Genomic DNA, 25647 nt, shown 5'->3' on the forward strand with positions numbered 1-25647 from the left:
ATTTAAAGTGATTTGCAACCCATTAAATCCATTATTCCCACCTGCTCTTGACCTTATAGGAAGGAGGAGAGGGAAGAAGGGGAGATGGGCCATAAAATTAAATAAAGCACTGATCCACGCTAGAACACAGGTGAAACTTATATCAGACTACGTGAAAGGAGCCCCTCACAAAAGACCACACAATATACAATCCCATTCACATGGAAGTTCAGAATACAGACATCTATAGAGGCCAAAAGTAGATTCGTGGTTTCTTAGGACAGGGCAGAAGGGAAGACAGAGTAGTAATAGCTAAAGCATACAGAGTTTCCTTTTAAGGTGATAAAGATATTCTAAAATTGAGGATGGAGATGGTTGCTCCCATCTGTGAACATACTAAAAACCATTGGATTGTATACTTCAAATGGGTGAATTTTAGGGTCATGAATTATATCTCAATAAAACTGTCTTGTTTCTTAAAAAAGAAATGGGGATGCATAAACCCTTGGGTGGCAGGCTTAATAGGAGTGGGTGCCCTCCAGCCTCCACCTGGAGAGACTGAGCCTTCTCCCGCAGGACTAGCCATGACTCTGCCCAGCAGTGGCTACGCTGACTTCGTGATAACAGCCATCGGGATGGAATGGCATTTTGAACACTGTAGGACTAAAAGCCTGGCACCCGAGCCAGGGGCCACAAATCATTTGACCCCTCTCAGCTGAGATGTGAGCTTTGCTGTCAGCTCTTCCACTGATTAAATCAAATGCCGATTTCAAAATGCAGAGGCCAGTGACCTTAAAGCCAAAGACTTTTAAAAATAATAATTTTAGAAGTTCGGTTGTTTTAGCCACAAAAGCACGACACTAACCCACAACCGTGAAGGGAACCAATTTGAACACCAATTAGGAACACAGGGATGCACCTGAGTGGGTGTACGTGTGCACACCTCAAGATAATATCACATTTGTTTTTTAAAAGCACGCCAAACGAGACCTGGTAAGCCTGCTATTTAAAAACAATTTTCATGTGTTTCTAAATCCTTTATTAAAGCCATAGAGCCGCTGCCTTTCTCTCTTTCTCTTTCTTAGGACTCTTGTCTGTCTTTGAATGAGTGTTGGTCCATCTGCCTTACAGAAAGAATAAAGGAAAACATCCTAAATAGTCTCTATTTTGAAACGTTAAACCCAAAAGGGGAGGGGGGGAGCCTTCCTGGTCAAAGGGATCAAAATGGATTCCTAATTCCCTCACCATATGGTAAGTTATTTTGGAAGCATATCAAGAGGTAGAGAATATGTTAGACAAAATTGGCAATGCTTATCCAGTCCTCTCAAATCAAACCAAATTCCCACTCTGTACATTAGCTACAGCCCCTTCTATTCATCATATCAGCGACTGTGACCACAGGATATGTAAAAATACCAAGCAATTTTTAGCACCAGCTTCCAATCCCCCAGTGCCCTGGACACCACATGGTGTCAAATGTGTCTGTATTCCACCCCCAGGAAATCAAGGCATTAGCTTCCCTTTCGTTTACCAAGAGCTGTTGCCAAAATAAAATTATTCATCGGCTGTGACGGATGGGAAGAGAGAGAGGACTCGGCGGAAGGCAGATGAGAGAAAGCAAAGAAAGAGGAGAGAGTGGGAGCTTTTGTTCCAGAGACAGATGGGGGATGCCAAACTCCCTCATGCCTTCTCATTCCAAGAAGATTCTCGCTTGAGGTTTCCCCCATAGGGCAAAACACAGGTGAGGATTATCAGGAAGTGGGCTTGGAAGAGAATCCTGCCTCCCCTTTCTCGGTGGATAGCAGGGCCTGGCTCTCTACGGGCGGGAAGGCTGGGGGCGGAAAGTCCTAGATCTCTGCGGGGCCACCTGGGCCCCTGGCTGAAAGGGGTAGGTCGGACACGTGGAGAGGGAGCCGGGGACTCCACTTTCTTACCTCTGCATTCTTGACATTCTGTGTAGCTCCATATCATCACTGCCCCGGAATCCTTTGGCAAAGGGATTATTCTCAATCTTTAATTGGGTGATCTGAAGGAAGGAAAGAGAGCGAGCGCTAGTTTTCACTTAAGTGCCATGAGCTAATGATCACGTCAAGGGAAACATGGAAACGCAGCCTCTGGCAACCGAAAGAAGTAAATTAAGCCAGTCACGTCAACGGGGCCCACCATTTCATTTGCGTGGAGGTTTTGAAAAATGTCCTAGATCAGACTGCTTTTAAAGGGGGAAAAAAACCTGGATTTGGTTTGCCCATTAATTGGATTCATGCACCCTGTACCATTCCAGCCATGTTTTGTTGTTTTTTAAAAAAAAAAAAATCTTGGCATGTCGTCTTTCAAACACAATCGAGGCCTCGACACGTGATCCCCGTCCACTTTGGAAAGTTGTACGTGTTGGCATACTTGTTCCAGATCAGGCAGTGCAGCAATCTCCAATTGGAAGGGGAGGGCCACTCGCGTGTTTCTGGAGAGAACACGTCTTTACTATTGCTTTCAAAAGTCCTCCCATGCCTCATAGCTCATCTCATAGTTTTGCAGACAGAGTTTGCTAGCTCGGTTGGAAAAATGGTGCCTAACAAAATAAACACCGACTTATATAATTACAAAACATACGATAGTTATTGCACAGCTCCAAACTTCAAGTTCCTAGGCAAGGAAGAGAGAGGCTTCTCCTTGGGAGATCTGGGTTGCAGAGAATAAAGCACGGTAATAGAATAGGGTCTTGTTAGACATCTTGGTTCGAGGCCCGGAACTTTAATGTAAAGCCATCAACACATTTTATATTAGTGTGCACACACAGTAGCACAGCCAGGTGACAGAATGCATCCATATGGAATCTGTACATCATACGTGGGCCGTAAAATTCATGTGCTCGCTAGAAGTATTTCCTAAAAGTTAGGTGTAAATTGAATTTTTGTCTGTTGGATCACTTCCTAAGCACCAGAAGAGCATTACTCAAAACTTCAGGCTAAAGTGCGTCTTTACAATCGTTGTCATATCCATATATCACAGGTACGCTGATTTGCTGAATACTTTTATTTGCATCAAATATATCCCACGCAAAAATATGATAATGCTTCTCTATTTATGATACTAAAAATATTTGCTATTCAATGAAAAAGAAAACCGTGTTATCAAATTCTCTCTACTGGTACCTGGAGAAATCCAAGAACTGCCTCCTCTTTGTTGCAAAGGGAGATTAGAAACTTTTCAGGAGACGTTTAATACAAATGAGTACCAAACGCAGACTCTGCCCCGGATGGAAGACTGGAAAGATAATTGAAAAGAGAACAGCTTTCTCTATGTGTTTCCATCCTATTCAAGCACCCCACCTGCCAAAATCATCTCGGGTGCCCCCAGGAGTACAGCTCTAGACTCTGAGACACTCTTTATAGGGAGAGTTAATGAATGGCACTGTAATTTGTTCGTTTGTGAGGAGGCATTGGTATGTTCTATTTTCTGGAAGAAATGACCTATTAGGTTTTCTTCTAATTCCAAAACTCTACAATGAACACAAACTTATATATATGTATATATATGTTTATGTGTGTTCATGCACAATAAAAACACATGTATAACTACCATTTTTAAGATGCATGTGTGTGTATATATATACAAGTATATGTATGTATATATTTACTCTATCCATTCTTACAGGTTTTTTATTCTGCCTTGGTGCTTCAGAATGGGTAGAAAAGTCTTTAAAATCCTTTGGGAAAACAGTCTTGAAAATGTGTGTCCCTGAATCCAATTCTCTTTTTACAAGTCTAAAAACCCATCATCTCACGGAAACGGCCATCCCCACTCAAGGTTTGTCATGATAATATGCAACCCAGTTGACCATAAATCATTTTTTAAAGGAGTTTCAAAAAGTTTAGTAAAAGTTAGATCATTTAAGGTGGATGGAAGGACATCTGGCCTCCCCCGAAGCCACGGAAGGCCGTCCCTGGAAATGGGGAGAGCAATGAGGATGCACCATCAGGAAAGCATTAGGACTTGTCCCACCAAGGGCTCATGACAAAATATTGCCCTGAGAAAAAGAAAGGCGTGGGTTTTAATTGGTGTTTTCTCAGCAAAACTTCTTGCTCAAAGCTATTCCTTGAACCTCAGACAGGTTTCCTATTACCTCCCTAATTCTTGAGCTTATTCACCCTTGGTTACAAAAATATGATTGTAAATGATAAGCATGATTTGCTAGATATACACTTAGGTACATTGATCTTGGATATGTCTTATTATATAGGCCAAACCTATGCATCTATCGGCCGTAACAATTACCCTTGAGAAATGTTAATATACGAGCTCATCTGCAGGTGAAAATTTCTTCTTTTGAAAATGCCAATTCACCTGCTATTAGGAACTCCCTCCCTAATGTGCTGTGTGATCACTCATGAGTCTGTGAACTGATACTCCTGAGTGTCCAAGTTCTGTAAAAGGGCTCCACTGGAACTAATGTCTATTCACCACACAAATGTACTCCATCTCCCCTGCCAATCAGCATAAAACCGGATATCCGGGGGGAGGGTTGGAGGTTGGGGGGAGGGGGGAAATATAAATACCAGCTCCAACCGGTGAAACAGAGGTTGTAAAAATTAATGAGAATAATTGTTGAGAATTCTGCTATTGAAAAAAAAATCTCACGAAGGCCAAAAATCTTAATTATTTCTCTCTATTAAGGCTTCATTTCCTGGTCCCAACCAGAAAACTCATACCTCATAAATATAGGCTCCCTACGCAATGATTTAAGCAGGAGGAAAATGCCTTTTAATGGCAAAGTAAGTTAATATTGAGGGGTAGACATGGCTGCATTCACAACCATTGTTGCAAGAGCAAGGAAACGGAATGCCCATGCGACCTTTTTTTAACACCTAAATATTTCTAGAGATTGCAATGGGAGCTGCTGACAACTGCAGTGAAAACCTTACAGAAACATGTTTCACCGAGTGAACGTCACTGGGGAAGATTCAGGTTTTTAAATATCTTTTTCAAGCTGTCAGCCATCTGGGGAAATAACTCCCAAATCCAGCTTGGGATCACAGCTGGGCTGAGGAAATACATCGCGCCACTAGGAGATCTGCAGTATACGGAGTATGACTGCAGGGGAAGGAACGAACTCTGCCACATACCTGCCTTCACCTGGTACCTGTACCCCAGAAACGTACCCCAAAGAGAACGAGAAAGATAAGCCTCAGGCACTGAGCCCTTTCAACCAAAAACAGCTGGCTGGTGTTTTCCCCAAATCGTCCTGGCAAGATCATTGCATCATCTGCTTTGCTCGTCTTTCCCTCTCATTTGTCCAGAGCATAAGGCTAGGCAAACAGGGCTGCTTGAATTGATGAGTTGATCAGGGAACAGACTAACTAAACCACAAAGACTGGTGTGTGTAGTGATTTTTCAACCACAGTAATAAGAACTTTTTTTTTTAATTGCAGCTTTCCAGAGTCTCAAATAGTCAGGGAGTTCATTCGATAGGCAAAGAGTCTTCAGACAGCTGCGTTTTTAATGATCAATAAATTGATCAGTTATGCAGTCGATTGATAAAATCATCACTAAAAGCCCCTGGGCTTCTCTTGCCAGGCGCTGCACTGTGCATTCGACACAGATGATCTCATTTAATCCTCTCAATGACCCTGTAAGAGGGCTTCTATCATCATCCCCATTTTACAGATAGGCAAACTGAGATAAGTAATTTGCCCAAAGTCAAATGGATGCAAACCCAGGCAGTCTGCCAGAGCTCCATTCTCTGAACGCTAAGCGCCGGCTAAGAGCTCGGCTGGCTTCTCCCCATGAAGTCATCAGTCTCTGCACCCGGACCAGGTGGAGCAATAAAATAATAATCCTGATTCCACAAACCACATAGCCTGGTCTGCTGGTTTGTATCGCACATCAGATATCCACGAGGGGAGGGTCTGCAGGGGCCTTTACCTTACTGCAAGCAGGCACTACTCTAGACTTGCTCCTGACAAAGAAACAGGGTCTTTTTGGTACTCCACAAATAAGAAATGGGGTAGGGCGGGCCACGGGGGCTCCGTGGCAGAGTTCTTGCCTGCTGTGCTGGAGACCTGGGTTCCATTCCCAGTGGCTGCCCATGCAAAAAAAAGAAAAGAAGTGGGGTAAACCCCATAAGAGGAGAAGATGACAGAAAGTTGTCTTCCATGTCTCTGCCCCATCTGGATTCCAAAGAATCTGTCAGGCTGGCTGAAAATACCTTTCTGTCCAGCTAGCTGGGGACACTGGCTCAACCAAGAAAAAAACTTTAAAAAGAATTCCTATGGTGGATACAAGGGTAGTTCTGCAGTAGAATTCTCTACTGCCATGCAGGGGACCCGGGTTTGATTCCTGATCCATGCACTCCCCACCCCATCCCCCTAAAATAATTCAACAATTGGTGCTGCAATAACGGGATAGACACACGGAAAAAGAATGAAATGTGACCCCCCCATACAGCATACAAAAAAAAAAAAGGAATTCCTGTGTGCAACCCTTTATGTGCTCAACAAATACCCAAATGTACATTTGGAGACACAATTTTAGACCCATGAGCATTTAGACACGCAGTCCCCTAGACTGTGCTCAAAACTCACAAGCACACACCACACGGGGCAAGCACACCTTTACACGCATAGATCACTAAAGGTGTTGATTGGGTAAGAACGTTTTTAAATAGAGGGCTGGGGAGACCGACTATGCTCTCCACGTAATTGTGGCGATGGTTTCACAGGTACATACACACGTCAAACTTTTCAAATTGTGCACTTCGAATATGTATAGTTTCTTGGGTGTCCTTTATACCTAAGTAAAGCTATGAACAAAGAGAGAGCTAAGTGCTGTACTCCCCCAAATTTACTCACACCTGGCTGGACCCTAAAACCAAGAGAACACAGAACTCAGGGACTGACTCCAAAGGACCTGGGCACCCACCCCACACATCTCTTTGGCAAGTCACTTTCATATTTCCACCCCTCCCTGTCCTTCCTGTATAAACCTGGGCTTTCTTGGGGAAAAAAAAAAGATCTGACATATTTTTGGACACTCTGTCAGGTCTGGGAGCCTCTAAGCATATATATATATACATATATATATAAATGAGGGGGGGTGAGCTTCCTTATTGCTATTTTTCCTTTTTTTTTTTCCTGTGACCATCACCACAAAGTTAAATATAGGTTTACAGCAGCCACAGGGGAAACAGGTTTCTAGCAGCCAGACTCAAATTGTCCTGAAATAGTTTTGCAACAAGGACATTCGACCTAAGCTTTTTTGCTCTCGCTGGTTCAACAAGTGAGAGGAACTCAGAAAAATGCTCCTTCCCCTTCAGCAAGCAATTGTGTTCTGGGGGGAGGAGGGGTGCTTCTGAAGAGAAGCTGTCTCAAGACCTGGGACCCCAGACAGGGCGTGTGGCCTGGACAGGACCATCTGTCACCCGCTTGGTTTGGTCCCTGACAACACGAATTTGGAGATTACCCATAGCATTTTGCAATAGTCTCCATCACAATGGGGACGTTATCTGCTGTGCAGGCTGCACTGGAATGACTCTGGCGGGGTGACAAGCAGCTTTGGGGTGCTGAGCCTGCCTCTCGCCCTTTTCTGGCCTCTCCTGCCTGACTCCAGAGGGCACCCAGTTCCCCCCACCCTTTCCTTGCAGGTGGGATATCCAGCAGTGGGGGAAGGGCACCACCATCCCCACATCCATCTCCGTAAATAGCCCACGTGACCTGCCCTCACTGACCCCATATGGGCCCCCTCCTCTCCCCTCCCACAGCCGTCCAACCCCCAATCACTGCTTAATACTCCTAATAGTCTCTAAACTCACAGTGGCGGCAGCCCCTCCCAGCCCCTATTTCTTGCCTTTCCAGATTTAGATTGTTTCATAACAAGACCTAGGAATCATTAAATGCGTACCCTCCCACCCCCAATAAAATGAATCCACATGCGCTCAAGTTTCTGAAGGTCAGAAATGAACAGAGACAAGGCAAGGCAAGCCCTTTCTCCTGCAGAAAAGGAGAAGCTCTCCCTACAAGGAGAAGCTCTCCCTACAAGGAGAAGCTCTCCCTACCTGCAGTCATGGACGTCCCTACCCCAGAGTCATCATCAAGCCCACACTGGGATCCAGACTTTAAGCAGCATGGTCTGACATTTGCAGTCTGTCACCGTTCCACCTCTACACTCAGCTGTACCCATCGTCTTCTCCCCATCGATGCATCTATGCTCCCCCACCTCCATCTTCCCTTCCCCCTCCCCTATTACACAGTTCCGGCCGCCCTCAACTAGCTGTGGATTATAGGGTCTTATTTAAGTCCCAGTGCAAAATCCCAGGCTGCCGGTGGCGCAGGCTGTTCGGTTTTGTTTTGTTTTGTTTTAACAATGCAGACTGCTTTAGCACACGGTCTGGGGTACCGATAGCTGACACAATTAAGGAAGCATCAGGACAGCCTAAGCCCAAGGTTCCCGGCAGCTTATCTACCTGCTCCAATAAGAGTTGAAATGCCATCCGAAAGGTAGGAAGTGGAGAAGAGGAGAAGACTGTGTCCCAACTGGAAAGGGTGGCCCCACGAAGGCCCAGCCAAGGGCATGGAGTCACAAAGTGACCTTTATACTCTCTGATCACTTCCTGAACGCAGTGGCATGCCTTCTCCTTGTGTTTGGGTGTGTGGATGTCTAGATATGGCAAGTTCCTTTCTAACTGGTGGGTGTGGGTTGGTGTGTGTGTGTATGACAGTTATGTTACACCCATTAATATAGTACAAACAGCTACAATCCTTTGGCTACACCCCTGTCCCTCCCAGCCCCAACGTCTTGGGGTAAAGCTTGGTACAGCGGGAATGAAGCTGCCGTTACAGCATAAAGCTTCAGCCAGAAATCCCTGCAGATTCCTGTAAACGAGCAGGCAGCCCAGGACTGGACGCTCCCCGGGTGCTGAGTTTACCTTATGGTTCTGGTAGGAAGTCACCGCGATAAACGCCGTCTCAGGAAAGACGTGGGTGCAGAATGCAGTATTTTTCGAGCCAAATCCATTATTTTCATCAGCTTTCACGATGTGTAATCTGGGCTGGTATTTGTGCATGGAATTTAGAATAATCTAAATAACATAAAAGAAAATGAGATTGTAGGAGAATCAAAACTGCATTTGTTTCCAGATGAAATCCCACTCCCCACCCTCACAACCTGCCTCGTTATAGGCTCTCAGAAATAATCTGACTTTTTTCCTTCTGTTTTGAAAAGGGACCAGTTTGTTTCATTAGAAGGAGACATTTCAAAAATGATCATTTCCAACCGAAATTGCCAGAGTAATATTCCAGGAATCTACCCAAAAGCACACACAGCAGTAAATCAGGATGCTTCATAAAGTTTGCTTAATAAATTAATTCCCTGCATTCGGCACTTCCCGCCCCCGACGGGAGCTGAAGGAGTCTTGAGTGAGCGACGGGTGAAGCCTGGGCAGGGATTTCAGAATGAAAGGGAGGAAGACACAAACAAATAAATAAACACACAAGTAAACTCTGAGGGTTGCAAGAGAAGAGATCCAGTCTTCAAGAGTTTGCAGAGCTGGGCTAAAACCCACAAGCTGGCTGCACAACCTTTCCCTCAGGTTTGGGGTGGGTGAATAGACCCCAAACCTTGGGCTTTTGGAGAATGTGCAAAGCGGATCAATGGGGGAGGGGGGTGCTGGCGGGATAAAGGGGGAGGGGCTCAGCAAACTCACTCACCCTCTAAGGATGATGAGAGGTTGGAAGGGAACAACCCCCACTGCACCCATCAAAGGAGAAGGGGCTGCATGCCATGCAATCATCCCTTCTCCAGCTTGATCAACAACGTTTCAAGATCCACAGATCTAGAATGATCTCCCAGCTTTGGCCCCAGACAGAACTGCCGCATCTGCTCTTTGGGGAATAGTCTCTTTCTCCTTCCTTCCTGTCCTCCCGTGTGAGAGGTGCTCCAGGGAGAAGTGGAGGCTTGACTGCTGCAGCAGTGGGCGCAGCAGGTTCTCCAGGTCCCCCACGTCCTTGCTGGAGCCGGTGCTAGTTACGGGAGAGGCATGTCTTTATAATAAAACCGAATTTGTCCTTCAAATGTCGCCCAGGCTTTGACAGCCCCAGGAGGCTGTTAACGCTAATATTCATTCAGACGCTCTGAAACCTCCCCACCTAATGGGCTAATGGGCGCTTAATGGCCTGGAAATCTGGCCCGCTTTTCTCCAGGACCCCAAAACCGAGCAGCGGAGGCTGTCTCAGTGTCTTTGATTCTGTGCATTGATGACCCTGGAGCAGGATTCTTGGGCGGATTCTTGGGCCAATTCTTGAGACCCGCTGGGGGGACAGGGAGGGGGAGGGGGCCGCAGCCGGACCCTGGGAGGGGCCTCCCGGACCCCGGCCGCGCGGCTCTAATCTCCGGCCGCTGTGGCCCGGCCGCCTCCCTGGCCGATAGCGACGCCGGCCTGGGCAGCGCGGCGACAGAGAGGCTCAGCGGGGCCCCCCGCGGGCGCGGCCATCGTCCCAGCTTAGCCAAATTGCTTTGACGGCCAGGGACAGCGCGAAGGTGATCTAATGGCTCCTAATTTCATTAGACCGGCTCTGGATTCAAAGTCCGGAGTTTGGGGAGAGAATGCGTGGCAGCTGGGGGTGGGGCGGGGATCAGGAGCTGCTCAGAGCTGCCTCTCCCCCTACCCGGTTCTCGGTTAGGCCTGAAATTCGCGGGAAGGTGGGGCTTGGTTGCAGAGCTGTCCTCTCCTGGACATGTCCATCCCAGCACCACCCCAAACGCATACCCAGAGGAGTGGGGGTGGATAAAGCTCAGAGTCGAAAGGGAGCTGGAGGACAGTTCCACTTCCCACACCAAAGCTCTCAGCCTCCTGCCAGAAGAGAAATGCAAGGGGGACCTTTCCAAAAAGGACCCTTAAACCTAAGGTCTACATTCAACACGGGCAGGCACACTGCGCTTGGGGACAGCCAATGCCCAGGCAAGCCCTAAGGTGTTTCTGTGCTGGGCTACCCCAGCCAGAAGAACGCTGCAAGCAAGGTGACTTGGTTTAAACAGAAAGCCCAGTATTTTTTGTGCCTTTGCAGTAGCACAGAAACAGAGTGGGCCTTTTTCCTCTCTTCTCCAGCTAAGCTGCGGCCAGCACATTACATATCGCTATCAACTTCAGAGCAGAGAGTGGCATTGAGGGGAACAGTGGGGACATCCAGACCTCTTCCGCCCCCAGGCCGGGTTCCGTGCTTCAGCAGCCTCAGCAGACTTCTCATTTGGACCTTCACAAACCATCCTCTCTCCTTCTCAAATTCGTTGTCACCCAGCCCCCTCCCCCACCCTGTCTCCAGTCTGGGGAACATGTGTCACTTCTCTATGCTGAGACAGCCTGGCAGGTTGTGAAACCACATTGGGAATCAGAGAGACCTAGCATAACTGCGTCCGCTGCCTATCTGTATGACCTCGTGTAAGTCACCTCCCCTCCCGGCGACCCCCATTTGCAAAAGCTGCATGTTTCTGTCCCACTCTCTAAGCTGCCCTGGGGATCAAGTGGCAGAAGACGTGTGACCATACTTGTATTGCGGAATCGTCAAACTAAGCGTCTAGACTCTGAATTCTAAGACACAGTCCTAGAATTTTTTCAAGGAAGAAATTTGGGGGCACTTTTCAAAAGTAAAACAGATCCAAAATTTGATTTGAGGGCCCTGTTCCAGGTATGAGGAGAGGGGAGGCTGGAAGCTGGACAAAACAGATTTGTCCAAGGGCTTCAAGCTAAAAAGGGCCCTGCATGGAAGTTCTTTCATGGGCTGGTTTCTCCACCTGTAAAACAGGGGGAATGTGACCTACAGTGTCCCTCTCAGCTGGAGATAGGCAAGGTATGTGACATCCATTGTGGTCAGCCTCCGTGCTGGACACCCCTTGGCCTAGAGGGTCCACGTTTTCTGCAGTTCTGGAATACAGCCCTTCCCCACCCACCCCCACTCCCATTACAGATGGAACTAAAGCACAGGTGGGGTTCGCAGGTCCCAGCGCCCAGGCCTGGAGTAGACTTCCACAGTCAAGCCACGAGTCACGTGCAGGGTGAGGACACGGTCAGGAGAAACAAGCACGCTAGGTCCAGCCACCAGGGGAGGAGAGACCCAGAGTCACTGAGGATGGGAAAACGGTCGTTGTCAGAGTAGAAGAGAGATGGAGACACAGAAGACGCAGGGCGAGAAAAGGAAAAGGAAGAGGAAGCTGAATGAGAAAGGCGGGAGAAATAAGAGAAAAGGAAAGAGAGAAGAGATGAAAACAGGAGGAGAAAGGAAGGCCAGATGAAGAAAGAGATAAAGACCAAGGAGAGAGAAATGGAAGCAAGGAAACAGAAGGGCGCATGCAGGGAGCACAAAAAAAGAGAGAGAAGGCCGGTGACAAGGGAGAGAGAGAGAGGCAAGAGAGAGAAGGCAAGAATCCCAAACCTCAGGGGCAGGCTGCTAGCGGCACTTACATGCCCAAAAGGGTCCAGGTGATTGTTGGTGAGCTTAAGTTTCTGGAAGGAGACGAGTTGCCGCATCCAATGCGCCCCAGTGGCCGGGGAGTCTGGGTGTACATAGAGGCGGCCGGGCATGGCAGGCTCTGCTTTACCGGTCACAGACCTAGACCAAGGAGAAACACCCCGCGGGCTTCTGAGCATGGACCAGGAATGATCCAGAAACAGACTGACCCTGGGATCTCGCTTGGGCATGGGCCTGCCCCCGCCTGGAGTCCGTGTCCAGGCGGCCAGCAGCCTGGCTCTTCTTCCCCTAGCGCCACTGACGCCGCAGGGCACCGCCGCTGCTCACTGCCCAGGAACAATCGTTGCGTTCTGGAAGCCTGGATGGGCAAAAAGTCTTGGAAAACTCCTTAAGGGCTTTCAAAGGGGGCTTTCCCTCCAAGCCTTCTGCACTCTTGGCAGTGGTGGTGCAATATAACGGAGAAATGGGCCTCTCCTTTTTTTCTCCTGTTTAACTGAAATACCACTGGCCGATTTGGCAATTTCATAAAAAGGCATGTTCAAAGCAGGTAACTCATAAAAAATAACTGTAAATGGTTTATGCCCCCAGAAATACCTCCAGCGCTTGGTAACAATAACCCCCTTTTTAAAAAATTCCAGAAGGCGTGAGTATAGCAATACTTGTAGGCACCTCACTTTCTCTGAGCCTCCATTTTCTCATCTATAAAATGGGGATAATGACTGCTCTTTTTTCACTTCAGAAATGTCAGGAGAATGCAATGGAATAAGCACAAAAGCCTCTAGCACCCAGTACGAGCTTTAAAATAGGTATATCGGGTGGATAGGAAGGGGGAGTTTAATTCCCACTTTGCTCCCTGCCCTCCCCGCTGTCACCCCCAGACCTACCACTTGTTATCTGCGAACTTGTATCGGTGGTCATCTGCAGGCACGATATCCATGAGAAGAATGTACTTCGTTTTGGGATTAAGGCCAGTTACCTTCACTTTGTAACTGGGAAACATCCGTCTAGGGGAGGGAAAGGGGGAGAGAGGCCGAAAAGTGGTGATAATGCCAATATTTTGAAGAGCATGGCAACAAATTTTAACGGAAGAAGCAATGTCTTGAGATACACGGAAGAGAAAACCGGCCCCGCTCCGCTCTCTCCAAAATCCATCTCGGGTTTCCTAGAAGTTAAGGCCAGTAGGAAGGCGACGGGATGAGAAAGGAGGAGAGACAGACTGGGGGCTGTTTGTATCTGGGAGGAATATAGAAACCAGGAGCTGTGCTCTTTCAGAGAACTAGCTTTGGAAAAGGCCTGAAAGGGACCCCCATTTTAACTCTTGCTAAATGCTCTTTGCGGAACCACGCATCTAGTTTTTTGGGGGGGATGGGGATGGGGGTGGGGGTGGGAGGAGGTTCATCAGGCACAAAGCTGGCCTCCTCCTCTCTCCTGCCAGGTGCTTCCACCCCTCGTGCAGCGCTGTGGTGTCACGTGGACACCAAGGTGTATGCGCCCTGGGGATACACGTGGTTTCCCGCGCGTGGGGGCGCACACGCCGCGTGTCTTGGCTTCCGTCCCAGCTCCCCAGAGGTGGAGGGAAGCCGTGGTTCCCAGTCTAGCTCCGTGGCTGACCTCTGACACAAGCCTCCGACTGGAGTTCACTCCTAAAAGCTGCCACGACTTCTCCAGGCGCCTGGCACTCTCCCTTGGAGAGGCGAAATTCCTCGGCCCTCAGCAAAGAAATCCAGAACCCATCCGGATTTGATTTCAGACAGAGCCGGAGCCTGAACTAGGATCTGGTGGTTGAAAGCCGGAGGCGCGGGACGTGGCTGTGCGCGGCTGCCTCTCCGCGCCCCGGCGCGCTGCGAATTCCTATCCCGCCTCCGGAGGACGGCGCCCCGGGAAGCAAGGATTCCGGAGGCCAGACCGGGGCGACAGGACAGATTGCTGGGTCTAGGCTCGCTCGGGGCTGGCGGGAAGGGGTGAGTGGAGGCCTCTCCTTTCCAGCCACGGAGCGGGAGCCTCGCGGTGTTTATCTGCCGGGGCGCGCCTGGAGGCGGAGGCCCGGGAGGAACGGCTTGGCCTTTTATAGTCGGATCCTCTCGGCTTAGGCTGGTGGGGGAAAGGGGAGGCATCCTCCGGGTCTCTCCTTCCTCGGCGGAATGGAAGGCCCCAGTTCGTTGGTGTAAACAGAACGCGCGTCCTAGTTCACTCGGGCCTTGGGCGGAGTGGGGGAGCAGACATTGTTTAATTTCAAATAATAATAAATGTCACTGTTGCCTGTTTATTGCCCGAGCCTTCGGCTGGAGAACGAGGGGCGTCTGACAAGGCGGCTCCACCTTCGCCCTTCACACGCCCGGCGCCTGGAGCCTACCGGCCTGGGTCTGCTCGCACGCCTGCTCTGGGCGCGCGCAGGGCTTTCTGTCCTTGGGGTCGCCGAGGGCCAAACCAGGACCGGTGCCGATGTGGGCAAGAGTGTCCCCAGCGCGCGCACTCGCACGCTAGGACACAAAGCGGCGCGGCTCTCCCGCCCCCTCCCCCATCGGTTTAGCATTTCTAGCTAAGACTCTTGGAGCTTTTAAGAGGAACTCGGGGGCGAGTGTCTTGGCGAAGCTGCCGTGTTTATCGGTGTCTGTATATAGAGCCCGGCCGAGCCCCGGTTCAGTTTCAAAGGCTTCGCCTGCTTTTTATAAACAATGGAAGAGGTAGCGAATACATTCAACGATTCAGAGTTTGGCAATCGGGTGGGACCCTGGAACCACTCCAAGGTCACCGAGGGTGGGAAGTGGGGGTGGGGGCGAGGAATCAAGTCCGAGACCCAATGAAAACCAAAGCCATGCTCAGCTCCGTGTCTTCTCCGTGCCTCTGTTTTCCCTATTTCTCTCTTCCCTCTTCTCTCTTTCTCCCATTATTAATCCATCCAGATAGCACAGCCTCCTGAGCTCTTTATTCTTCCTATATACGAGGTAGAACAAATGCCTAGTTTCTGGAGTTGCACACTTCAGGGTACTTCCCATAGCTCCTGCTCGAGATCAGTGGAGGAATTCTCCCTATGCCTCTTTGAAAAGGACTGGGTTGAGCCAAATGATCTCTGTCTTTGACTGTCTTTATCTTCTCTTCTCTCTGTTCCCTCTCTTCTCTCCCCTCTCCCTTCTCTCTTCTCTCCCCATCCACCTTTTCTTCTGCTTCCTCTGTCCTAGTTTCCCTGTGCCCCTTCCCGGAAGTGACTGCCTCACCTTCCAGCCTTGGTTATGATCATTTCCGTGCCCACTTCATGGAATTTCAGCCACAGCTCTCTTTCGTGGAGAAACACCTTGATCCCTTCCATGCCCTGCAGGAAGGAGAGAAAGGTCAGACCCAGACAAGCCATTGGGGCGGCAATGGGCCTTCCCTCCGGAGCCCCAAACTCCCTGGAAAACCAGAGACACCTCTCTTTCACTCTGGAGTCCTGGGGATGTGAAGGCAGCAAACTGCCCCAGCCAGCTGCAAGGCTGACCCGGCTCTGGAGCAACCGGCAGTCTCTACCCAGGAACCCCAAGGTTCTAAGCCCAGAGTGGGTGTGCAATAACCGCTACCCCCAGGAGTGCCCTCTCCTTCTAACGCCACCAACACAACACTAGGGAATAATACCCAGCCTTTCCAGGGAGCTCCGAAATGTCCACAGGGAGGATGGGGCGGAGGGAAAAGAAAAGAGGGCAATTCCAATCTGCTTTAGCAGAGAAGCTAAGGGGAGGGGCAGGGGAGAAAATTTTCAATCTAGAAAAGCCCGCTCAAAGATACTCTTATATAGACACCTATGTGCCCAAACATAAAACATAGAGATGCGCAAATACTGTCTATGTGAGTGTTTATTTATTCTCAACCACAGCGGGTGCAGATACAAACATCCGGGAAACTTAAAATTTAAAAAAAAGTTTATATATTATAATATCTTCCTACAGCTCCGAACAAAAATTAATTCTGTACACCTCTATATCAATAAACTTTCAAAGGCTTTGTTCCCCATCCAGCTCCCTTCACCCTGGGCATCAGGCAAAGGCATCTAACAATTCCTCTTTCAACTAAAAGTTGTTTTACAAAACCACTGCAAAAAATACATACAAAGTCTCCGTTTTGAAATCATTTGTAACCGCCCCAAAAGTGGCTCTACTTTATCTTTTTCTTTTTTTCTCTCTTTTTTTCTTTTTAACTCTGTGAGTTTCCCGAACTATGTGCACAGGCTCTCTCTGTTCCCATACAAATATACACACACCTTCCCGGGGCGTGAAGGGCAAAGGAGACAGGCGGTGAAACAGGAAGAACACCGAATTCCCTCCCAGGAAGGGTTTCACCTCCGTGTAAGTCTCTCTCCTGCCCAGTTCGCCCCGTTTCACGCCATCCGAGACCCTATCGAGAAATCCGCAGGGTCTGCAAAGGCCCGACCACCGAGTGCGCCTGGGTGGCGCCCGGGAGCGCGCGGCGAGGCTCCACGCTCTGCTCGGGCCCAGCTTCCAGCCCGCGGGCCCGCAGCGCCGTGCGCCCTCCCGACCCAGCCCTGCGCCCTCCCCGCCGCTGGGGCGCGCCAGCCCTCCCCAGACCCCAACCAAAAGACAAATGGTGCGCCGTGCGGGTCTCCGAGGCCGCGGCGGCGCGGGGCAGGCGGGCGGAGGCGAAGGCTACACAACATCTGAAGCGGGGTCAAGCCATCGCTCATGCCATCCTGAAGCCGCCGCGGACCCGGCCCTTAATGAGGAGATCCGGGCCGGGTCTACACCGGTGCAGCGGAAAAGGAATTATCTGGGCCTTTGTTGGCGCCCTCATAGAGCTGGATAATTGAGACTTCTTTTGCAAACGAAATATATTTCAAAATTCCTCTCGCCATAAAGATAAGCGTCACAATAAGGTGGGTTAGAATCTACACGGATTTGGCCAGAGAAAGGTGGAACTGAGTGGGAATCAAAAGAAAAGGGCTAATCATGGGCCACGGGTTTGGTTTTATTATTATTATTTTCTTTCGGGAAGCTGGGCGCCGAGCCTGCCTGCTCCACGGGATTTGGGTTCTCGCAGAGGACCCCCAAGCGCGCGCGGTCTTCTTACCTGCTGGGTGAAGGCGGCCTGCGGGGACGACGGGGACTTGCTAGGAACCCCTAGCACGCTCTCGGGTTTCGAGTCGCAGGGCAAGTCCTTCGGGTCTGGCTCCAGAGGCGTGTGCGCCAGGCCAAAGCCCTCGTCTGCGTCGGCCATGGTGCGCCCGGGGCCCTGTGCCCGCGCCGCCGGCTTCTGCTCTGAGCACAGAAGCAGGGGAGGGAGGGGGACGGCAATTAAAGAGAGAAGTTTGGAGAGAGCAGTTCTAAAGACGGAAGGGTGCAGTTAAGCCCCCGGTTTCCAGGGACCAGCACCCGGCTTTCCCCAGCTGCAGGAAAAGCGGAAGAGCCTGCTATTCTTACCATTACTATTATTTTATTAGCACGCACAACCTCTTGCGAAAGCCCCGCGTCACCCCCGGAGGAGGAGAGGCCCGCATCAGCGAGCTGCCCGTCAAATTTGTCTGGACTTCTGGAAGAGCCAATAAAGATAAGGAGTCGGTATTTTTGGAAGCCACTGGGTACGAATCCAAAACAAAACAAAACAAAAACCCAGTGTCCTCTGAGAATTTTTTTTTCTCCGCGGAATTACCGCAGGCCGTCAGAACTCTCTGTTAAACCCTGCAAGAGGATATTTTCTCTGCAAGAACCAATGTCTGCGACTACCCGCCTCTTGCAAAACCAAACACACATACAGAAGGAAAGGCTGTGCGGGTTGAGAAACCAGGTCCCAGGAATTCATGCTCATCGTTTATCAGTCACAGGTCTTAAAATTCAAAGGCCTTCAAAGTGAAAAGCTTTTTTCTCTTTCCCTCAACCTTAAACAAGAAACTTAGCCGGGCGAAGGAAATGGGGCCGCGGCAGTGAGGAGGGAGGCGCGCCGCTGGGTGCCCGGGCTCTGCTGCCGGCGGGGGTGCGCGTTTTCCGGCTTTCTCTGCCCTCCAGCCTCGGGCGGGCATTTTGTCGAGCCGTGAGGCCGAGGAAAGCTCCTCGGAGTTTCCGACCCGGCCTGGCCCCGCGGGGGACTGCAGGACCCATTTCGCAGTTGGCGAGGCCAAAATCTCGCGGTTGGCGGGTCTCAGATGAACCCCAGACTATCGGCGTTGAAGCCGCCGCCTCGGCCCGACGCAAAGCATAGGCGAGCCTGGGTTTGCAGATGCTGAGGGCTGGAAAATGCCAACTACCTGCAGCAGAAATGCTCAAGTCCGGAGGCTGCCTCCTGCCCTCTCGGATCTCCTCCCAGTCCCCTCCACCTTCCCCACTAGTGGCGTTCCCTCTCAAAGACCGGGAAGATTGGAAAGAGGGTGCAAAAGATGGTCTCCCAAATCTTAGCAGCTGCTTGGGCGACAGCCTGGGTCCCACCCGGGATCTGCAGAAACTGCGGCCGAAGAGGACAGCTTCCGCGGCCCGACTTGCAAGCAGTTTCCCTCACCTCGCCCTTGGGGTTTGGGGAGGCGGTGACCCGAGCCCCGCTGCCTACTCAACACAAAAGAAAGCGGGACTGGCGCCCCCACATACGCTCCCATTCACTGCTGGCTCCGGAGAGACTCCCACCCCGCTCCCTCGCCAGGGACTCGGGCAGCTCCGAGCTGGCGGGATCGAACGAGATGTGGTTTGACAGAACCAGGCCGCGCGTCCTGCAAACCTCAACGTCGCTCCGCCAGCAGCGACCGCCTCCATCGCTCAGCGTGCGGGGGAGCTCCTGGCCGCCCGAAACCGCCGCAAGCCGGACGCCCTGGAATCCCGGGCCAGGCTAGAACCCCACATTCGCGCCGCCCGGAGCCGACTCGGCCGGCGGGCTCCCTCCCGAGCCTCCCGGGCCATCCGCGGGGACCGTTACCTCGCTCGGTGTCGCCGCTGCATTCACCGCATCCCCTCTTGCTCCTAGCAGAGAAGCCAGCGGCGAGGCGGAGGTGCGGGCATGGTGGCTCCCGGGCTTATGCCGGGGACTGCTTGCCCACACTAGCAGCTACTGCTGCCTACAAAGGAACACCCACCGCTGGAGCCTCCGCGGCGACTGCCCACCTCCAACACACACCTCCTCCACTCTTGCTCTCCCCAAACACTTCCAAGTTGTCAGGCGCCAGAAGGGCTCCAAAAGGACGCAAAGCAGCAGCCTCCGGGGGCACCCGCGGCGCTGGAGTCTTGGTGCTCCCCTCTTCCTTTGCAAGCCCAGGGAGGGAAAGTTGAGAGTAAGAGGGAGTCGTGGGAATGGTCCAAGCCGTTTCAGAAAGCCGCTTTAGGGTTAAAGTTCTGGAATCCGAGGTAAGACACTCTCCCGCTCACCCCCCTCTCAATACAAACAGACTCAGCTGAGCTCGGTGACGCTGGGCTGCCTGATGCTTACAAAGTACTGAAATTGCCTATCCAACTAGCTGGGACCTCACGCCGCCTTCTCTTTCTCTCTCTCTCTCTCTCTCTCTCTCTCTCTCTCTCTCTCTCTCTCTCTCTCTCTCTCTCTCTCTCTCTCTCTCTCTCTCTCTCTCTCCCTCTCTCTCGCTCTCTCTCTCTCTCTCTCTCTCTCGCTCTCGCTCTCTCTTTCTCTCTCTCTCTCTCTCTCTTTCGGTCTCTCGCTCTCTCGCTCTCTCTCTCTCGCTCTCCCTGCTTCCCTCGCTCGCTCGCTCTCCCTCTCCCCCCTCCCTTTCCTCTCCTCTCCCCCACCATCTTTTCCACCAGATTTCCCGAACACACAAACCACAACAGTGACTCCCAAACCCAGACCTCGCATTCACCCCCCTCCTCTTCGCCCCCTTCCCAACCTCCATCCATCTCAGCTTCCCTGAGCCCGCGGCGGCTGCAAAAATTCCTGCACAAATCATTGCAAACCCGCTCGACTTCTGCCCGGGAAGTAATCCCGGCGGCGCGGGCCGTGCAGGGAACGGAGTCTGAACGCACTCTGAGTGCACACGCACACAAGCACACACGCACACACGCCGCGCGCCTCTGCGGCTGGCCCGCATTCTCTCTCCTACGCTGACCTCCAGGCAGAGCGTTGCGTGACCCCACCTGGGCCAGCCGAGCCGAGCCGCGCACCCCGCCGGCGCTGGTCGCACTATCTCCCCACCCCCTCCCCACTCATCACCCCGACTCTCGGCAACTCCGGGGTGAAGGCGGGGTGAAGGTGCGTCTGGATGGGGGCCGAGATCAAAGATATCAAGAAATCGCCCGCGAGCCTCACCCCCCCACACCCACCTCCCCACCAGGTCGGGCCTCCAGACCTCCCTGGCTCGAGGTGTACACAAGGCAATGCCCAGTTATATTAAAATAATCAAACAGTCCTTGGGGTCTGGCCGGGGTTTTCATCTCCACTCGGCCCCTCTCCGGGCCCTCCTCTCTCTGAAATGTATTATTTTGAGGGTCGAGTTGAAGAGGTCAGTAGAAGCGTAAACACGCGGTCTGCTGCTCTCCGCCTGAGCAGAACCAGATTGGAGCAATGCGCACCCGGGAAGAGGCTTGCAAATAATGTCCCGGTCCCGTTCTGCGGCCCACCCTCGCCTCCTGTACCCTCTCTCCCTGTTATTTTCTGTGATTCCTCAAAGACTCGGGCCTGCCAGCCAAGGTCTGGGGAGAAGGATGCAAGGGAGAGAAACGCCCCGGGGATCGGTAACCGCCTCTGGGCAACCCTGTTGACCATCCCGCTAAAATCCCAGGCCAGGCCTGGCGCATCACTGTAAAATTCCGAAGTGGATTGTCCAGCTCTGAACTCCGGACAACCACGGAGAAAGTCACCCCGGGTTTGCTGTGGTTCTCACTCCACCTTCCAGGTTTGTTTCCAAACAGACCTTTGCTGAGGCGGCTTATTTATTTTTAAAGACACCCTCACCCTTCCAGAGCGTCAGCTCAGCGGCCTTGGGACTTGCTATGGAGGCAGATCCGCAGCCGGAAACAGAAAACAAATATGACTTCAGAATCAGCCTGAACTGCGGTCTTCAGAAGAGGGAGGGGAAATCCAGAAAAACTTCTCCAATCCCTTTAAATTTCGCAGAGATTTGCGGATAAAATAAATTTCCATAAATAATCTGTAGGCCCCTCCCGAGAGGGAAAATCTGGACTCCCCCAAGTAATTGTCTGGCCAGACTCACTTAGTTTGGGGACCGGCCACCGGGCGGGACACCAGGCGCGCTGGGGATTTTTTTCATCTTCATGGGGGAATCCATTCTTGCCAGGTGATGCGCCAAGGCAAAGCCCAAGAGAATGCATTCTGATTTCGATCGAGGGGTGGGGTAGGGTGGGGTAAGGTGGGGGGGGGAGGGGGGGATTCAATAGGGCCGAGTTGGGGGAGGGCAGGGCGGCAGACAGGCGAAGTGCAGAGAAAAACCTCTTACACCCCCTTAGCTCGCTGGGTTGACACTCACCTCCAAAAATCCCACCTCTTCTTTCCAGCGCAGAAGCCAGGAATGGCGCCTCGCTGGGGAGGAGGGAGGTTTCAGGTGAAAAGTTTGGAAAGGACCCCCAAAAGAGAAGTCTCCCGGCCCAGGCCTCCTTCCAGGGTCTATCAAGATGAGCACGTACCGCCCAGCTCGAAGTCGGTTTGTGGTCTCCGACAAATTAAATATTACTGTTTATTACCAGGCATACCCCAATAAAATAAAGAGGCAACCAGGCGATACCGACTATCTCACGAGCCGCTGCACCTATAGGACTTGGAGACGTCACGAGTCACGCAACCGGCCCGCGTGCTGTCACGCTTGGCTGGGGGGCAGCGGCAGGAGGTTAATTTCTCTGCGTCTTCGCCCAGCATTCCCCGGACTGTGCAGCCACAAGCCCCGGACACCTCGGCCCCGAGAAATAAATAAAGAAATAAACAAATCCAACGCTCTCGAGGGAAATGGGGGTGGCACACATCAGACACCATGAGAGATCGATTTTCTCAGGGAGGAGAAGAGGTTTGGGGGGAAAAGGAGGTGGGAGTTCACCTCAGCACCCGATTGGAACGAAATCAAATTTTGGGGTGGGAAGGGGGAAGGGGACTGAGGTCTCTTGCAGGAGGCAAGGAATCCTTTTTGTTATTTAAACGTTTTTTTTTTTCCGACGCGGAGCTCTTGGCAAATGAATTTTGGGACGTAATAACTGAGTCCTCACAGATAGACTAGCGTAGAAATAACTACTGGGTTATCGCCGAGGGGAAATGAGACCGAGACGCTCGGACCGGGTTGTCCGCAGTGTTTCTTGCTAACAGAAAGGCCATACTTTCTGCAAATACTCCCTTAGCTCAGTCCAGATTACGACTCGTCGCTGCGTGGCCCGGCAGGGGCGGGGTGCCAGTGGGTGGCGGGGTGGGGGGTTGGAGAGGGGTGATTTCTACAGAGAAAAATTACAGCGCGGAGGCCCACAGAGGGACAAGGGTCTCTATTTTGTTTGGTAATGACGATGATCCGTGTTTTTAGACTGATCAATGGGCATAATTATAAGCAGTGGGACGGCGGAAGCGTGCAGACTTTTGCGCGCAGCTGGCAACCGGCTAGGTTCCGTTGCGAAAGTCTCGCGTAGACGCCCCCGGCGGTGCCGAGAGAAAGAGCCCTGCCCGGCCCCGGGAGACGAGCGCGGGGCCTTCCGGAAGGGTAAGTCCCCCCAGGCGCATCGAGGGGGCCAGACGCCGGGAGTCTGGGCTCGCCCCAGCTTTGGGGTTCCAGCCCCGGTTTCGCGACCCCTGCCCCAGCCTCCAGGGCTTCCCGCAGCCTGGCCAGGCACCAGTCCACCCGGGGCAGGAAGATCGGCGAAGTCTGCGGGGACGCACTCGGCCGAGCAGCCTGGGGAGTCCAGGTCAGGCCCGCGGGGACAGCGAGCGGTGGCTTCCAGCGCCGGCCGCGCGCAGACCCTGCGGCTTCCAGCCGAGCGGAGCCCGCGTCCGTCCTTCTTGGCCGGGCGGCGCTGGGTTCGCGAGACTCGCTTTCGTTTCCCAAGTTGTTAATAATGATCTTTTCCCCAAATCGAGGCCCGATCGGGGCAGCGTCTGCTCCCAGAAGCCGAGAGCACAACCCTAAATCCTTCGCCCAGAGCCTCGAGATGAGGTCCTGTTTGACCTCTGGGCCGAGGTGGGCGGAAACCGAGGCCGGGGCCCAGCCAGCCGGGGCTGGAAGGGGAAGGCGGACTCCGCTCTGGGCGAGCTCCTTTCTGCTTGGCTCGTCTCTAGCAACCTCGGCACCCGTCCACAGACCCGCTTCCCCCAGACGCTCCGGGTCCGGACCAGGGACGAAATAAAGACCTCAACTACATTTGAGTATCCCCACTTTTTTTTCCTTCCCCTAGTCATTTAGGCAGTAAACTCAAGAGCCAACTGTAGCACGCAATTTCCCTCCTTTCTTGGGGATACTGATGCTTGCCCGGATCTCATCCCAGCTCGATTTTCTCCCGAAAAGTATTTCTCTCCCTTTGGATTTTACTACTTGCAATACCCTGATTTTAACAAAAATACATAGGAGAACAGAGGTTCCTATTTAAAAAGTAGAAAGAAAAAAAAAACAAGGGCCGATTGCTGTTGATCTTTTTCTTTCACTTGTTCCTTTTGTTTTTAAGAAACTCATCCAAATCTACAGTGTTTTTCTCTCAAAAGAGAACTCACTTAGAATTATGTCCCTATTCCGTTTCTCTCTGATGTGTCCCTATCTGACTTGGGTCTCAACTGGGGGTGAAGAGGAGGAGTGTGGATTGTGCTGGGGAAATCAGCAAAAATTACAATAAACAATAGAAATGACAAAAATGAAATTCGACCAACTCGTTTTGCAAAAGAGTCAATCTGATTCTGAGGGTGGGAAAGTCTCAGGAAGTCACTCTCCTTATTGCCTAGTTAAGTCTGGCTCAATTTTTTTTTTCCAGGATCGCAGTATCTCCCTTCCCAATATTTTATTTGGCTACTAATTTTTCCACTTTCAGCTGAAAATATCTAGGAAGAGTACTAGCTGATGTTATTTTTCAATGTTCTCTCCCAGCATTTTCACTAAGAATTCATGCTAGTGTCATTTGGTGTTATTTTGTATGCTCAGGAAATGTCCCCCTCCCTGTCCCCAAGTTTAGTGAATGAGATGTTTTTCCTGGGTAATAATGAAATGAGAAATGGAAGAGGGAACATGGGTCTAGAGGCCCAGCCAAGAGGGCACCATCTTGGGAACCTGCAAACTCCAAAAGAGGAGAGAAGGTGGAGGCAGCTAGAGGCATTTGGGAGACACAGGGAACACTGTTAGTGCCCCCTCCAATTTGTGGGTTCCCCAAGAAGGAGGAGGGTGAGGATGTCAGGCTGAGAAATCCAAGAGCCAAATCCTGCAACATGGGCTGTGCCAAGGCAGCCAACGCCAACCGTACCTGCATCTCGGAACTGCTCAAAGGCCTGGGGTTGTAGACACCGCGTCTACACCGTCAGCTTTTGTCCCTCAGCCCCAGATGGTGTGGGAAAAAATATATACTGAATCCCACAACTCTGCGCCTGTAAGATACAGACTTAAGCTAATAGCTCCAGGTCTGGGATACAGGCAGGGGCCTGTCTGGACACCCCCTCCCCCGCCTCAACCAGGTATGGTGGAAACTTGGGAGCCCCGCCGCTCTCCAGGGCTCTGGAAAGACAAATTTTCTTTGGCAAACGGAATGGTGTCGCGCTGTCGACACGGCAGACTATTTTTCTTGTTCCCTCCAACGGTGGGGAGCTGGAGGAGGCAGAAAAGAAAGCAAGAGAGAAAGGGAAATTAAATCCACACGTGTTAAGCTCGCTCAAAGAGCCGGATTCAATACCAGGGACAAAAGTGAGACCCCAGTCTGTTTGCGCAGGCCCCTCTTTCCAGCCTGCACGGGTCTCTCCGAGGAAGGCGTCCCCATCGGGAGAGAATTCGATCCAATGTTTCATAAAGCGCTTTATTTAAGCGGGGAGGGGTGACGCCACCCCTCCCTGAGTCTACACCGCAGAGACCCAGCTCTCCTAGCAGTGAGAGGAGAACAAAGAAGACAGCGATTGTAAGAATAATCGCTCCCTATAGACGAACTCAGGTTCTATCTCCTCAACCAACTGAAGGATTCAGGCAGCTTTCACCCTGTGACCAAAACGAGCTAGGCCAGTGATTTTGGAAATTCCTACGGACTGACCAGGCTCCCAGACTTGGCCCTGTGAGGGTCAAGGGGATGTAAGAAAGCTGTTTTATTGGCATTGGAATAGCCAGATTAATCGATAGGGCCAAACCCCGAGTCCC

At 51.5% G+C, this 25647-nt stretch overlaps 1 protein-coding gene across 3 annotated transcripts in view; it reads right to left on the reverse strand.

The window, feature by feature from the left end:
• TBX5 (T-box transcription factor 5) overlaps nucleotides 1-22125 on the reverse strand; it is a 47196-nt gene extending 25071 nt beyond the window's left edge. The window contains exons 1-7 of one of the 3 annotated variants that reach the window (XM_077159926.1): nucleotides 21829-22125; nucleotides 17487-17669; nucleotides 15647-15741; nucleotides 13316-13435; nucleotides 12425-12572; nucleotides 8897-9049; nucleotides 1914-2005 (exon numbers count right to left, since the gene is read on the reverse strand). In XM_077159926.1, coding sequence (XP_077016041.1) covers nucleotides 1914-2005; nucleotides 8897-9049; nucleotides 12425-12572; nucleotides 13316-13435; nucleotides 15647-15741; nucleotides 17487-17633 — 755 coding nt within the window. In that variant the 5' untranslated portion in view covers nucleotides 17634-17669; nucleotides 21829-22125. Of the gene's footprint in view, nucleotides 1-1913; nucleotides 2006-8896; nucleotides 9050-12424; nucleotides 12573-13315; nucleotides 13436-15646; nucleotides 15742-17486; nucleotides 17675-19313; nucleotides 19868-21828 lie in introns of those variants that run through there. The other 2 variants (XM_077159924.1, XM_077159925.1) reach the window with 2 other exon arrangements.
• Nucleotides 22126-25647: the final 3522 nt, after the last annotated feature.

Source organism: Tamandua tetradactyla, chromosome 5 (genome assembly GCF_023851605.1).
Source record: "Tamandua tetradactyla isolate mTamTet1 chromosome 5, mTamTet1.pri, whole genome shotgun sequence".
Lineage (NCBI taxonomy): Eukaryota > Metazoa > Chordata > Mammalia > Pilosa > Myrmecophagidae > Tamandua > Tamandua tetradactyla.